The sequence below is a fragment of the Ylistrum balloti genome, unplaced genomic scaffold, assembly GCF_031769215.1.
Source record: "Ylistrum balloti isolate Yb309-2 unplaced genomic scaffold, AGI_CSIRO_Ybal_v1 Utg370770, whole genome shotgun sequence".
NCBI lineage: Eukaryota > Metazoa > Mollusca > Bivalvia > Pectinida > Pectinidae > Ylistrum > Ylistrum balloti.
The window spans coordinates 179,738-198,036 of record NW_026782451.1 but is presented as its reverse complement, the minus strand read 5'-3'; the positions used below and the strand labels follow the sequence as shown (position 1 = coordinate 198,036).

Sequence of the window (18,299 nt, the reverse complement as noted above, 5' to 3'; positions counted from 1 at the left end):
AGAATGTAACCCTGGTAAATACTAGCCACAATATACCACTCAGATAGAGAGAATGTAACCCTGGTAAATACTAGTCACAATATACCACTCAGAGAGAATGTAACCCTGGTAAATACTAGTCACAATGTACCACTCAGATAGGGAGAATGTAACCCTGGTAAATACTAGCTACAATATACCACTCAGATAGAGAGAATGTAACCCTGGTAAATACTAGCCGCAATATACCACTCAGATAGAGAGAATGTAACCCTGGTAAATACTAGCTACAATATACCACTCAGATAGAGAGAATATAACCCTGGTAAATACTAGCTACAATATACCACTCAGATAGAGAGAATATAACCCTGGTAAATACTAGCCACAATATGCCACTCAGATAAAGAGAATGTAACCCTGGTAAATACTAGCCACAATGTACCACTCAGATAGCGAGAATGTTACCCTGGTAAATACTAGCCACAATATACCACTCAGATAGAGAAAATGTAACCCTGGTTAATACTAGCCGCAACATACCACTCAGATAGAGAGAATGTAACCCTGGTAAATACTAGCCACAATATACCACTCAGAGAGAATGTAACCCTGGTAAATACTAGCCGCAATATACCACTCAGATAGAGAGAATGTAACCCTGGTAAATACTAGCTACAATATGCCACTCAGAGAGAATGTAACCCTGGTAAATACTAGCCGCAATATACCACTCAGATAGAGAGAATGTAACCCTGGTAAATACTAGCTACAATATGCCACTCAGAGAGAATGTAACCCTGGTAAATACTAGCCGCAATATACCACTCAGATAGAGAGAATGTAACCCTGGTAAATACTAGTCACAATATACCACTCAGATAGAGAGAATGTAACCCCGGTAAATACTAGCCACAATATACCACTCAGATAGAGAGAATGTAACCCTGGTAAATACTAGCCACAATGTACCACTTAGATAGAGAGAATGTAACCCTGGTAAATACTAGCTACAATATACCACTCAGATAGAGAGAATGTAACCCTGGTAGATACTAGCTACAATATGCCACTCAGATAGAGAGAACCCTGGTAAATACTAGCTACAATATGCCACTCAGATAAATACTGGTAAATACTAGCTACAATATGCCACTCAGATAGAGAGAATGTAACCCTGGTAAATACTAGCTACAATATGCCACTCAGATAGAGAGAATGTAACCCTGGTAAATACTAGCTACAATATGCCACTCAGATAGAGAGAATGTAACCCTGGTAAATACTAGCCACAATATACCACTCAGATAGAGAGAATGTAACCCCGGTAAATACTTGCCACTCAGATAGAGAGAATGTAACCCCGGTAAATACTAGCCACAATATACCACTCAGATAGAGAGAATGTAACCCCGGTAAATACTAGCCACATTATACCACTCAGATAGAGAGAATGTAACCCCGGTAAATACTAGCCACATTATACCACTCAGATAGAGAGAATGTAACCCCGGTAAATACTAGCCACAATATACCACTCAGATAGAGAGAATGTAACCCTGGTAAATACTAGCCACAATATACCACTCAGATAGAGAGAATGTAACCCTGGTAAATACTAGCCACATTATACCACTCAGATAGAGAGAATGTAACCCCGGTAAATACTAGCCACAATATACCACTCAGATAGAGAGAATGTAACCCTGGTAAATACTAGCTACAATATGCCACTCAGAGAGAATGTAACCCTGGTAAATACTAGCTACAATATGCCACTCAGAGAGAATGTAACCCTGGTAAATACTAGCTACAATATGCCACTCAGATAGAGAGAATGTAACCCTGGTAAATACTAGCCGCAATATACCACTCAGATAGAGAGAATGTAACCCTGGTAAATACTAGCCGCAATATACCACTCAGATAGAGAGAATGTAACCCTGGTAAATACTAGCCGCAATATACCACTCAGATAGAGAGAATGTAACCCTGGTAAATACTAGCTACAATATGCCACTCAGATAGAGAGAATGTAACCCTGGTAAATACTAGCTACAATATGCCACTCAGATAGAGAGAATGTAACCCTGGTAAATACTAGCTACAATATGCCACTCAGATAGAGAGAATGTAACCCTGGTAAATACTAGCTACAATATGCCACTCAGATAGAGAGAATGTAACCCAGGTAAATACTAGATAAAATATGCCACTCAGATAGAGAGAATGTAACCCTGGTAAATACTAGCTACAATATGCCACTCAGATAGAGAGAATGTAACCCTGGTAAATACTAGCTACAATATGCCACTCAGATAGAGAGAATGTAACCCTTGTAAATACTAGCTACAGGTTATTGATAATTCCATCACACTTAACATCATTCTATAAACCATGTTTGCATTATTATTATTATTCATTATTAGTTATTCCTAGGATTTACATACTTTTTTACAGTGTATGCGAAAACTATATAGATGAAGCATTGACAAAAGTACGAAATACTCCACACTGCCGTGACACACAGAACGTGATCGAGCCACAAAGTGACGCAGAGGACTCAAGTGACGCACAGGACTCAAGTGACGCACAGGACTCACAGCAATTCTGTAACTACGATATCGAGGACAACCTGCTGTTTGACCTGTTATCAACTTCCGGTATGACTCCTGACATGACCAAACGGATTCTGATAGACGTGTTTGTCGCCGGTATCGATTCCGTACGTGTTCATTATTCACTTAGCAGAAAATAAGCTCTGATGTGTCATTCCCAGAAAAAAAATCCGTTATGAATGCTACTTTGATATATAAGAAGATATGTTATCAGAAAAACCCAACATTTTGATCCAGACATATATAGCGATTTTTAAAAATAATTATATATATTGTTCAATGAAAAAGTAATGTGTTGATACTTACGATAACTAGGATTAAGTATATATCAAATATAAAGAGTTTTATCACATTGTACAAAAAGTCACTCAACAGTTTTGTAAAGCTGATTTCAATTAGTCTTTACATGAAAATTAAAACTTCGTTATCACTCCAATACCGAAGATAAAGGGGAGGTCAAGGTGAAATTCCAATGTTATGTTTGTGTTACGTCTACAGACCACCAATGTTATGTTTCTGTTATGTTTACAGACCACCAATGTTATGTTTCTGTTATGTTTACAGACCACCAATGTTATGTTTGTGTTATTATGTCTACAGACCACCAATGTTATGTTTGTGTTATTATGTCTACAGACCACCAATGTTATGTTTGTGTTATTATGTCTACAGACCACCAATGTTATGTTTCTGTTATGTCTACAGATCACCAATATTATGTTTGTGTTATTATGTCTACAGACCACCAATGTTATGTTTGTGTTATTATGTCTACAGATCACCAATGTTATGTTTCTGTTATGTTTACAGACCACCAATGTTATGTTTGTGTTATGTCTACAGATCACCAATATTATGTTTCTGTTATGTCTACAGACCACCAATGTTATGTTTCTGTTATGTTTACAGACCACCAATGTTATGTTTGCGTTATTATGTCTACAGATCACCAATGTTATGTTTGTGTTATTGTCTACAGACCACCAATGCTATGTTTGCGTTATTATGTCTACAGATCACCAATATTATGTTTGTGTTATTATGTCTACAGATCACCAATATTATGTTTGTGTTATGTTTACAGACCACCAATGTTATGTTTGTGTTATGTCTACCGATCACCAATATTATGTTTCTGTTATGTCTACAGACCACCAATGTTATGTTTGTGTTATGTTTACAGACCACCAATGTTATGTTTCTGTTATTATGTCTACAGACCACCAATGTTATGTTTGTGTTATTATGTCTACAGACCACCAATGCTATGTTTGCGTTATTATGTCTACAGATCACCAATGTTATGTTTGTGTTACTATGTCTACAGATCACCAATATTATGTTTCTGTTATGTCTACAGACCACCAATGTTATGTTTGTGTTATTATGTCTACAGACCACCAATGTTATGTTTGTGTTATGTCTACAGACCACCAATGTTATGTTTGTGTTATTATGTCTACAGATCATCAATGTTATGTTTGTGTTATTATGTCTACAGACCACCAATATTATGTTTCTGTTATGTTTACAGATCACCAATGTTATGTTTCTGTTATGTTTACAGACCACCAATGTTATGTTTGTGTTATTATGTCTACAGACCACCAATGCTATGTTTGCGTTATTATGTCTACAGACCACCAATGTTATGTTTGTGTTATTATGTCTACAGATCACCAATATTATGTTTCTGTTATGTTTACAGACCACCAATGTTATGTTTGTGTTATGTCTACAGATCACCAATATTATGTTTGTGTTATTATGTCTACAGATCACCAATATTATGTTTCTGTTATGTTTACAGACCACCAATGTTATGTTTGTGTTATTATGTCTACAGATCACCAATATTATGTTTCTGTTATGTCTACAGACCACCAATGTTATGTTTCTGTTATGTTTACAGACCACCAATGTTATGTTTGTGTTATGTCTACAGATCACCAATATTATGTTTGTGTTATTATGTCTACAGATCACCAATATTATGTTTCTGTTATGTTTACAGACCACCAATGTTATGTTTGTGTTATGTCTACAAATCACCAATATTATGTTTCTGTTATGTCTACAGACCACCAATGCTATGTTTGTGTACCGTCTACAGATCACCAATATTATGTTTCTGTTATGTCTACAGACCACCAATGTTATGTTTGTGTTATGTCTACAGATCACCAATATTATGTTTCTGTTATGTCTACAGACCACCAATGTTATGTTTCTGTTATTATGTCTACAGACCACCAATGTTATGTTTGTGTTATGTCTACAGATCACCAATATTATGTTTCTGTTATGTTTACAGACCACCAATGTTATGTTTGTGTTATTATGTCTACAGATCACCAATATTATGTTTCTGTTATTATGTCTACAGACCACCAATGTTATGTTTGTGTTATGTCTACAGACCACCAATGTTATGTTTCTGTTATGTCTACAGACCACCAATGTTATGTTTGTGTTATGTCTACAGATCACCAATATTATGTTTCTGTTATTATGTCTACAGACCACCAATGTTATGTTTGTGTTATGTCTACAGATCACAAATGTTATGTTTCTGTTATGTCTACAGACCACCAATGTTATGTTTCTGTTATGTTTACAGACCACCAATGTTATGCTTGTGTTATTATGTCTACAGACCACCAATGTTATGTTTGTGTTATTATGTCTACAGACCACCAATGTTATGTTTGTGTTATTATGTCTACAGACCACCAATGTTATGTTTCTGTTATGTCTACAGATCACCAATATTATGTTTGTGTTATTATGTCTACAGACCACCAATGTTATGTTTGTGTTATTATGTCTACAGATCACCAATGTTATGTTTCTGTTATGTTTACAGACCACCAATGTTATGTTTGTGTTATGTCTACAGATCACCAATATTATGTTTCTGTTATGTCTACAGACCACCAATGTTATGTTTCTGTTATGTTTACAGACCACCAATGTTATGTTTGCGTTATTATGTCTACAGATCACCAATGTTATGTTTGTGTTATTGTCTACAGACCACCAATGCTATGTTTGCGTTATTATGTCTACAGATCACCAATATTATGTTTGTGTTATTATGTCTACAGATCACCAATATTATGTTTGTGTTATGTTTACAGACCACCAATGTTATGTTTGTGTTATGTCTACCGATCACCAATATTATGTTTCTGTTATGTCTACAGACCACCAATGTTATGTTTGTGTTATGTTTACAGACCACCAATGTTATGTTTCTGTTATTATGTCTACAGACCACCAATGTTATGTTTGTGTTATTATGTCTACAGACCACCAATGCTATGTTTGCGTTATTATGTCTACAGATCACCAATGTTATGTTTGTGTTACTATGTCTACAGATCACCAATATTATGTTTCTGTTATGTCTACAGACCACCAATGTTATGTTTGTGTTATTATGTCTACAGACCACCAATGTTATGTTTGTGTTATGTCTACAGACCACCAATGTTATGTTTGTGTTATTATGTCTACAGATCACCAATGTTATGTTTGTGTTATTATGTCTACAGACCACCAATATTATGTTTCTGTTATGTTTACAGATCACCAATGTTATGTTTCTGTTATGTTTACAGACCACCAATGTTATGTTTGTGTTATTATGTCTACAGACCACCAATGCTATGTTTGCGTTATTATGTCTACAGACCACCAATGTTATGTTTGTGTTATTATGTCTACAGATCACCAATATTATGTTTCTGTTATGTTTACAGACCACCAATGTTATGTTTGTGTTATGTCTACAGATCACCAATATTATGTTTGTGTTATTATGTCTACAGATCACCAATATTATGTTTCTGTTATGTTTACAGACCACCAATGTTATGTTTGTGTTATTATGTCTACAGATCACCAATATTATGTTTCTGTTATGTCTACAGACCACCAATGTTATGTTTCTGTTATGTTTACAGACCACCAATGTTATGTTTGTGTTATGTCTACAGATCACCAATATTATGTTTGTGTTATTATGTCTACAGATCACCAATATTATGTTTCTGTTATGTTTACAGACCACCAATGTTATGTTTGTGTTATGTCTACAAATCACCAATATTATGTTTCTGTTATGTCTACAGACCACCAATGCTATGTTTGTGTAACGTCTACAGATCACCAATATTATGTTTCTGTTATGTCTACAGACCACCAATGTTATGTTTGTGTTATGTCTACAGATCACCAATATTATGTTTCTGTTATGTCTACAGACCACCAATGTTATGTTTCTGTTATTATGTCTACAGACCACCAATGTTATGTTTGTGTTATGTCTACAGATCACCAATATTATGTTTCTGTTATGTTTACAGACCACCAATGTTATGTTTCTGTTATTATGTCTACAGACCACCAATGTTATGTTTGTGTTATGTCTACAAATCACCAATATTATGTTTCTGTTATGTTTACAGACCACCAATGTTATGTTTCTGTTATGTCTACAGATCACCAATATTATGTTTCTGTTATGTTTACAGACCACCAATGTTATGTTTGTGTTATGTCTACAGATCACCAATGTTATGTTTCTGTTATTATGTCTACAGACCACCAATGTTATGTTTGTGTTATTATGTCTACAGATAACCAATATTATGTTTCTGTTATGTTTACAGACCACCAATGTTATGTTTGTGTTATTATGTCTACAGATCACCAATATTATGTTTCTGTTATTATGTCTACAGACCACCAATGTTATGTTTGTGTTATGTCTACAGACCACCAATGTTATGTTTCTGTTATGTCTACAGACCACCAATGTTATGTTTGTGTTATGTCTACAGATCACCAATATTATGTTTCTGTTATTATGTCTACAGACCACCAATGTTATATTTGTGTTATGTCTACAGATCACCAATGTTATGTTTCTGTTATGTCTACAGACCACCAATGTTATGTTTCTGTTATGTTTACAGACCACCAATGTTATGCTTGTGTTATGTCTACAGACCACCAATGTTATGTTTCTGTTATGTTTACAGACCACCAATGTTATGCTTGTGTTATTATGTCTACAGAACACCAATATTATGTTTGTGTTATGTCTATGTCTGTTATGTTTCTGTTATGTTTACAGACCACCAATGTTATGTTTGTGTTATGTCCACCAATGTTATGTTTCTGTTATGTCTACAGACCACCAATGTTATGTTTGTGTTATGTCTACAGATCACCAATATTATGTTTCTGTTATTATGTTATGTTATGTTTGTGTTATGTCTACAGATCACCAATGTTATGTTTCTGTTATGTTACAGACCACCAATGTTATGTTTCTGTTATGTTTACAGACCACCAATGTTATGTTTGTGTTATTATGTCTACAGACCACCAATGTTATGTTTGTGTTATTATGTCTACAGACCACCAATGTTATGTTTGTGTTATTATGTCTACAGACCACCAATGTTATGTTTCTGTTATGTCTACAGATCACCAATATTATGTTTGTGTTATTATGTCTACAGACCACCAATGTTATGTTTGTGTTATTATGTCTACAGATCACCAATGTTATGTTTCTGTTATGTTACAGACCACCAATGTTATGTTTGTGTTATGTCTACAGATCACCAATATTATGTTTCTGTTATGTTTGACCACCAATGTTATGTTTCTGTTATGTTTACAGACCACCAATGTTATGTTTGTGTTATTATGTCTACAGACCACCAATGCTATGTTTGCGTTATTATGTCTACAGATCACCAATATTATGTTTGTGTTATTATGTCTACAGATCACCAATATTATGTTTGTGTTATGTTTGACCACCAATGTTATGTTTGTGTTATGTCTACAGATCACCAATATTATGTTTCTGTTATGTCTACAGACCACCAATGTTATGTTTGTGTTATGTTTACAGACCACCAATGTTATGTTTCTGTTATTATGTCTACAGACCACCAATGTTATGTTTGTGTTATTATGTCTACAGATCACCAATGTTATGTTTGTGTTATGTCTACAGACCACCAATGTTATGTTTGTGTTATGTCTACAGACCACCAATGTTATGTTTGTGTTATTATGTCTACAGACCACCAATGTTATGTTTGTGTTATGTCTACAGACCACCAATGTTATGTTTGTGTTATTATGTCTACAGATCACCAATGTTATGTTTGTGTTATTATGTCTACAGACCACCAATATTATGTTTCTGTTATGTTTACAGATCACCAATGTTATGTTTCTGTTATGTTTACAGACCACCAATGTTATGTTTGTGTTATTATGTCTACAGACCACCAATGCTATGTTTGCGTTATTATGTCTACAGACCACCAATGTTATGTTTGTGTTATTATGTCTACAGATCACCAATATTATGTTTCTGTTATGTTTACAGACCACCAATGTTATGTTTGTGTTATGTCTACAGATCACCAATATTATGTTTGTGTTATTATGTCTACAGATCACCAATATTATGTTTCTGTTATGTTTACAGACCACCAATGTTATGTTTGTGTTATTATGTCTACAGATCACCAATATTATGTTTCTGTTATGTCTACAGACCACCAATGTTATGTTTCTGTTATGTTTACAGACCACCAATGTTATGTTTGTGTTATGTCTACAGATCACCAATATTATGTTTGTGTTATTATGTCTACAGATCACCAATATTATGTTTCTGTTATGTTTACAGACCACCAATGTTATGTTTGTGTTATGTCTACAAATCACCAATATTATGTTTCTGTTATGTCTACAGACCACCAATGCTATGTTTGTGTAACGTCTACAGATCACCAATATTATGTTTCTGTTATGTCTACAGACCACCAATGTTATGTTTGTGTTATGTCTACAGATCACCAATATTATGTTTCTGTTATGTCTACAGACCACCAATGTTATGTTTCTGTTATTATGTCTACAGACCACCAATGTTATGTTTGTGTTATGTCTACAGATCATCAATATTATGTTTCTGTTATGTTTACAGACCACCAAAAATGTTATGTTTCTGTTATTATGTCTACAGACCACCAATGTTATGTTTGTGTTATGTCTACAAATCACCAATATTATGTTTCTGTTATGTTTACAGACCACCAATGTTATGTTTCTGTTATGTCTACAGATCACCAATATTATGTTTCTGTTATGTTTACAGACCACCAATGTTATGTTTGTGTTATGTCTACAGATCACCAATGTTATGTTTCTGTTATTATGTCTACAGACCACCAATGTTATGTTTGTGTTATTATGTCTACAGATAACCAATATTATGTTTCTGTTATGTTTACAGACCACCAATGTTATGTTTGTGTTATTATGTCTACAGATCACCAATATTATGTTTCTGTTATTATGTCTACAGACCACCAATGTTATGTTTGTGTTATGTCTACAGACCACCAATGTTATGTTTCTGTTATGTCTACAGACCACCAATGTTATGTTTGTGTTATGTCTACAGATCACCAATGTTATGTTTCTGTTATTATGTCTACAGACCACCAATGTTATGTTTGTGTTATGTCTACAGACCACCAATGTTATGTTTCTGTTATGTTTACAGACCACCAATGTTATGTTTGTGTTATGTCTACAGATCACCAATGTTATGTTTCTGTTATGTCTACAGACCACCAATGTTATGTTTCTGTTATGTTTACAGACCACCAATGTTATGCTTGTGTTATGTCTACAGACCACCAATGTTATGTTTCTGTTATGTTTACAGACCACCAATGTTATGCTTGTGTTATTATGTCTACAGATCACCAATATTATGTTTGTGTTATGTCTACAGACCACCAATGTTATGTTTCTGTTATGTTTACAGACCACCAATGTTATGCTTGTGTTATTATGTCTACAGATCACCAATATTATGTTTCTGTTATGTCTACAGACCACCAATGTTATGTTTCTGTTATGTTTACAGACCACCAATGTTATGTTTGTGTTATGTTTACAGACCACCAGTATTATGTTTCTGTTATGTCTACAGACCACCAATGTTATGTTTGTGTTATGTTTACAGACCACCAATGCTGTGTTTGTGTTATTATGTCTACAGACCACCAATATTATGTTTCTGTTATGTTTACAGACCACCAATGTTATGTTTGTGTTATGTTTACAGACCACCAATGTTATGTTTGTGTTATGTTTACAGACCACCAATGTTATGTTTGTGTTATTATGTCTACAGACCACCAATGTTATGTTTGTGTTATTATGTCTACAGACCACCAATATTATGTTTCTGTTATGTTTACAGACCACCAATGTTATGTTTGTGTTATGTTTACAGACCACCAATGTTATGTTTGTGTTATGTTTACAGACCACCAATGTTATGTTTGTGTTATTATGTCTACAGACCACCAATGTTATGTTTGTGTTATGTTTACAGACCGCCAATGCTATGACTTTTCTGTTTTACTTCCTTGCCAAACACCAAGACAAACAAATCAATCTGTATGAGGAGTTGTGTGATGTGATACCCGAGGATGGGCAGTTGACCATGGAGGTTATCGACAGACTTACATACCTAAAGGCGTGCGTGAAAGAGTCATTACGGTACTTATTATGTTAATGTCCACCACGCTGTCTTTCTCCTCTTTGTGTTACCTCAAAACATCAATAAATAGGATGATGTTAATTTTCGTCGTTCGTTTACGGTGTTCTGACAAGATTGCTGGAAAAATTGCCAACTAAACGTATCACATTCATTAACATTATCTTTATTTGGCTGTTGTCTGTTTCGATAAGAATTCCTTAATCATTATGTTATATATAATGTACATTGTCTCTGTTAAAATGTCTCCTTCCCTATTTGTGATATCATGTATCTATGGGTCAATTACCTTAGGTTTTTGAGTACATTTTGAAAATCTTGAATCCTGCTAGTGTCAACCTACGAGGACGAGAGTTCCTATCGAGACAGTTGATGGACGTTTAATTTTATTTACGTGTAGCTATTGGTACCACTAACGGATGTTACCACTATAGCTGTTAAAGTTGTACCACTAACGGGTGTTACCACTATATCTGTTAAAGTTGTACCACTAACGGGTGTTACCACTATATTTGTTAACGTTGTACCACTAACGGGTGTAACCACTATATCCGTTAAAGTTATACCACTAACGGGTGTTACCACTATATCTGTTAAAGTTGTATCACTAACGGGTATTACCACTATATTTGTTAAAGTTGTACCACTAACCGGAATTACCACTATATTTGTTAAAGTTGTACCACTAACCGGAATTACCACTATATTTGTTAAAGTTGTACCACTAACAGGAATTACCACTATATTTGTTAAAGTTGTACCACTAACGGGTATTACCACTATATCTGTTAAAGTTATACCACTAACGGGTGTTACCACTATATTTGTTAAAGTTGTACCACTAACGGGTGTTACCACTATATCTGTTAAAGTTATACCACTAACGGGTGTTACCACTATATTTGTTAAAGTTGTATCACTAACGGGTATTACCACTATATTTGTTAAAGTTGTACCACTAACCGGAATTACCACTATATTTGTTAAAGTTGTACCACTAACGGGTATTACCACTATATCTGTTAAAGTTGTACCACTAACGGGTGTTACCACTTCCCACTTTAGCTTTTTAAGTTGTACCACTAACGGGTGTTACCAAAATATCTGTTAAAGTTGTACCACTAACGGGTGTTACCACTATATCTGTTAAAGTTGTACCACTAACTGGTGTTACCACTATATCTGTTAAAGTTGTACCACTAACGGGTGTTACCACTATATCTGTTAAAGTTGTACCACTAACGGATGTTACCACTATATCTGTTAAAGTTGTACCACTAACCGGAATTACCACTATATTTGTTAAAGTTGTACCACTAACCGGAATTACCACTATATCTGTTAAAGTTGTACCACTAATGGGTGTTACCACTTACCACTATAGCTGTTTAAGTTGTACCACAAACAGGAATTACCACTATATTTGTTAAAGTTATACCACTAACAGGAATTACCACTATATTTGTTAAAGTTGTACCACTAACGGGTATTACCATTATATCTGTTAAAGTTGTACCACTAACGGGTGTTACCACTATATTTGTTGAAGTTGTACCATTAACAGGTGTTACCACTATATCTGTTAAAGTTGTACCACTAACCGGAATTACCACTATATCTGTTAAAGTTGTACCATTAACGGGTATTATCATTATATTTGTTATTGTTGTAACACTAACCGGAATTACCACTATATTTGTTAAAGTTTTACCACTAACCGGAATTACCACTATATCTGTTAAAGTTGTACCACTAACGGGTGTTACCACTATATTTGTTAAAATTGTACCATTAACAGGTGTTACCACTATATCTGTTAAAGTTGTACCACTAACCGGAATTACCACTATATCTGTTAAAGTTGTACCATTAACGGGTATTATCACTATATTTGTGATTGTTGTAACACTAACCGGAATTACCACGATATTTCTTAAAGTTGTACCACTAACGGGTATTACCACTATATCTGTTAAAGTTTTACCACTAACGGGTGTTACCACTATATCTGTTAAAGTTGTACCACTAACGGATGTAACCACTATATTTGTTAAAGTTTTACCACTAACGGGTATTATCGTTATATTTGTTAAAGTTGTACCACTAACCGGAATTACCACTATATCTGTTAAAGTTGTACCACTTACGGGTGTTACCACTATATCTGTTAAAGTTGTACCACTAACGGGTGTTACCACTGTATTTGTTTATGTTGTACCACTAACTGGTGTTACCATTATAGTTGTTTTATTTGTACTTTTGGTATCAACTTGGATTTGCAGTAAAATTGCTAATATTTCTCATATGCTTCTTGCACAAATTGTTAGAAAGTCAAAATTACATTAAGGAAAATATGTTGTTTAAAGAAGAAAATTAATGATAGTACAGTTACATTTTAAACAAATTGCGATAACGCTTTTTCTTCAGATTAGCGGCTAGAGTGACCATTCAGGCACTTATCATCACGGACAAATCCAAGGAGTACGAAACAACTTTATGGTTTTATTGATTGTGTGACTGAATCTAATTCAATATTTATTTTTATTAAGTTGTGTTATTCATTAACGCATGTTTTGTATACTTTTGAATGTAGATGAACCTGGGTCTAAGACCATACCTTAACGATCTTATTTGGTATTATTTTTTCAACAGACTGGTTTTCCCAATCTGTGGCGGAACTGCCCGGACACTAGATTCCGATATTGTTTTGAAGGGCTACAATGTACCTAAAGGGGTAGGTACTTTTCTTACTTTTCCGTATCATATAATTCTCAAGGGTAAAGGTGAATAGTTATTTTATTTCGCTCACGATAAGATATTTCAACATTTAAAATTATAGAAATTATAGAAATTCCCCGTCTGTTCGATTATTGATAGAATAAAGCTATTTCGACTTGTCGGTTTTCACTCGATATGTGGTCAATCGTTCCTGTCCTCAGGAACTTCTTTTAAATCATTGCTTAAAACCGGTAGCTAATTATCATATATTTAAACCGCCATCAATCAACAGAGATAAGTAATGAAAAAATTTATGGAACCCGAAACTTCAAAGTTTGAAAGACATGTTAGAAATTAAGCGGTAATAAGCACACATATTCAACTCATACCTAAAGGAACACGTCACTTGATTTCTCCACATCTAGTAAAATATATCTACAGCTTTCATATCATCGACGGTTACAACGAGAGGTTTCACACTCATATTGTTAAACAAGTAGTTAAGTGAAAGGGGCTGTAGTTCGTATTCACGGCAATTGATATATATTGAGGCTTTGTGTTTTAATAAAATATTAATAAATAAACAGCAAACCTATAGGAAAACATACTAAAATGTCAATAGACTCTAATAGAGCTTCAATAAAACGAACGCAAGTGTGAACAAAAGAAAAAAAGTAGAAAGACTCCCTACAAACCATGTGAATAAGACCAGGTGTTCCGGAAGGGAAAGCACACTATGCTTCATCGACGACACCCGTCATTTCAATCTTGGTTTAATTAAGATTTACATGGACTGAAATAAAATTCCAATATAAGGTTCTGTCATCGTAAACTCAATCAAACTGTGACGATAATGTAGTGGTATATGTTGCTTTGTGATGTTATTGATAATGCATTATGGCGTGTCTTTACTACTAACCTAGGTTGACCTAAATGTCTAAAGTTTGTCGCACTAACTGGCACCATATTAAGTATGTCAGTAAACCATGTTACACACTACTGCATATGAAAAGTCGACAACCAACCTTTAAATTTACTTTTAATACCTTATCTTTAAATCTTTCTTCTTGAAAGGAAATAAAATAAATCATTCTTAAACACCCTTATCAGAGCAGCAGTCAATCGCAAGAATCATTTTTTCCGCGGGAATTCCCATTTGTTGTCATAGGCAACGAACACAACATTAACAGTACACAACAGTTCCATACATACTTACAAACCGATTTGATAAATATAGCCAATACATTTCCTCACAATAGTGATAACATATTCAGATCACATAACACTTTAAATCAGTAATTATGATAATCATTTTTTAAACCTAACAGCAACACATTTAGCTTTGTACATTTATCTCGGAAGTGTGAAGTTCATACATAAATATCACTTTATACCTCGTAATTATAGCTGAAAAGAGGATTGCCAGCTTGTGTCGTCCCGCGGCCATTTAGTGATTTAGTGGGGTTTTTTTTCAGAAAGACACATAGATGTTAAGGTTATCATATACATTATATGCGATTTCATAGAAAGAAAAAGAAATTAAAAGCTGACCACAGTCAACAGCTGACTTAGGTATGACATATGTGGAAAATTGTCTAGTTATTCGTTTTTCTAATTATAGTTATGTACAGGGGTTTCGGTTGATATTATTTCATAGTTTTTTTTAAGATAGCATGGTAAATTCTAAAGTCTCTTTTCAGACCACGTTGGTCCTATGTAACGGGGTCATCTGTCGGGATGAGAAATATTTTCCACAACAGAACCAGTTCATCCCGGAGCGCTGGATTCGAGGGGTCGGAAGGACAGACGTAAACCCGTTTGCTCATCTCCCCTTCGGATTCGGACCACGCAAGTGCATTGGTCAGAGATTTGCCGAGCAGGAAATGTACATCTGTATGGCTAAGGTTTGTTCGGAAAATTTATACGGTATTTTCCCAGTGGGTTAGTAGGACAATTAAAACATGTAAGGATTGTATAAAAGACAAATGAGTAGTTAACAGAAAACATTAAGAAAATACCAACATGCCAGCATAATCATAATTTAAACTCAAATTCCGTAAAAATAAGGCAATATATGAACAAAAGAAAGATTGAAACGGAGACTCCTGAAAAAGTACAAGGATAATTAGACCAGGTGTTCCAGAAGAGTAAGCGTTTTCTGCTTTATCGAAGACACCCGCGATGTAAACCGTCGTCAATAAAAGTGTGTCCGTCAGTTGACGAAAATTGTGATAATGGGAACAGGTCCATTGACAGCGTATCCATTGTGACATGTAAATTCCATAGGTTGGAGATGCAGGGATATTGCTGACCAGAAAAATGATTAAGCTAAAAATCTGGTCTCTCGATCTTAAACAAATTTATCATGTAGAACAGGTCCTCATTACACTTCAGGTCGTTTTTATCACCCACATTTCAATATCGCATGTTCTACTTCGATAGTTTTCTCTCGGGAGAATTAGGCTTACAATATTACAGCCATTGTGGCGATCTCAAGTGTAGTAAAGGTCCAAATGCTATAGACGATCATTCCTGCAATCCCTTTCTTCAATTTTCCAGTGAGAAGAAATAGCGATGATATGATTTTCAATATGTCAGCAATCTTGAATGTAGCAGAGGTCCAACTTTTATCAAGGACCATGTATTGACCATTTATACGTAGCAGTCCTGCTTACTGTACTAACAGGAACAGCAGTAACATCATTTTACAATGAGGGCAATGACAACTCAAACGAGAAATTCTGTTCCACAAAACAAAAAACAAAAAGCCATACTGCTAGATACGTTCATGATGGTGTCCGTTTACATTAAGGACATTCGTTCTAACCTGTTGGCGGTTGACAAGGTGTTCACTACCATGTGTAGGTTTACCATTTCATTGTGATATAACACTCTATAATTGGCCTTTATTATCTCCGTCATCTGTGGTCACCGTCCCGGTTTGTCGGTGAGGCGGTCACCCAGTACCCATACAAAAGCTGATGTTAGGAACCACGCGTTTCACATTGAAAATATGAAGTGGCTTTAAGAAAGTTCATCTTAGAGTAAATCTACTTAAACATATATCGACAAAAGTAACATAAACCCTAATTTCAATCGATTTGGAATTAATAGATTTCTGAAAGTTTAAGATAAGTTGCATATGAATATATTTCTTGACAGATAAATAGACTTACGATTTAATGGCAAGAAATAGGAAATATGCATTTTCAACACTCTCCATTGCCAGATTGTCGATTTTCGTATAAAATATTATCAGATCGATAATTTGATAAAATATTATATTGAATTGAATATCAAATTGATAAAATATAATGGACGACCATTGTAATGGAACAAACTGCTACATCTTTCAGTTGTGTTAATAAATTTTGAACTGTTTTACAGATATTTAGAATGTACCGGTTTGAGCTACCGCCCGGGATAGATGATATACCGTATAGGTACTGTACATTCGCCACGCCTCTGGAAAAGACCAAGTTCATTTTGGAGAGACGGAAAACGACCACCCCTCCGGAAGCTCCTTAATATATTTGTGTTCAAGACAGAAATCAAATATGACTCCTTTTTGTGCACAATTAACATAGCATTTAGGCATTATTCACTATTGATACCTTCAATCTAAACGACACAACTTCAAGTCATAAAGGAAGTAAACGGTACACTTTATAACTATGAAGAAAGAAAACGGTACACTTTATAACTATAGAGATAGAAAACGGTACACTTTATAACTATAGAGATAGAAAACGGTACATTTTATAACTGTAGAGATAGAAAACGGTACACTTTATAACTGTAGAGCTAGAAAACGGTACACTTTATAACTATAGATATGGAAAACGGTACACTTTATAACTAAGGAGACAGAAAACGATACACTTTATAACTATAGAGCTAGAAAACGATACACTTTATAACTATAGAGCTAGGAAACGGTACACTTTATAACTATAGATATGGAAAACGGTACACTTTATAACTAAGGAGACAGAAAACGATACACTTTATAACTATAGAGCTAGAAAACGATACACTTTATAACTGTAGAGATAGAAAACGGTACACTTTATAACTATAAAGATAGAAAACGGTACACTTTATAACTATAGATATAGAAAAGATACACTTTATAACTATAGGGATAGAAAACGATACACTTTATAACTATAGGGATAGAAAACGGTACACTTTATAACTATAGAGATAGAAAACGGTACACTTTATAACTACAGAGATAGAAAACGGTACACTTTATAACTATAGATATAGAAAACGGTACACTTTATAACTATAGATATAGAAAACGATACACTTTATAACTATAGAGATAGAAAACGGTACACTTTATAACTATAGATATAGAA

The 18,299-nt window shown here is 34.4% G+C and overlaps 1 protein-coding gene across 1 annotated transcript in view; it reads left to right on the top strand.

The window, feature by feature from the left end:
* The window catches only part of LOC132558201 (probable cytochrome P450 49a1), a 28,689-nt gene extending 11,229 nt beyond the window's left edge, over positions 1-17,460 (top strand). Inside the window, exons 6-10 of the mRNA XM_060222735.1 lie at positions 2,440-2,704; positions 11,050-11,216; positions 13,867-13,948; positions 15,633-15,836; positions 17,320-17,460. Of these exons, the coding sequence (XP_060078718.1) occupies positions 2,440-2,704; positions 11,050-11,216; positions 13,867-13,948; positions 15,633-15,836; positions 17,320-17,460 (859 nt within the window). The remainder of the gene's footprint in view (positions 1-2,439; positions 2,705-11,049; positions 11,217-13,866; positions 13,949-15,632; positions 15,837-17,319) is intronic.
* The last annotated feature ends 839 nt before the right edge of the window (positions 17,461-18,299 follow it).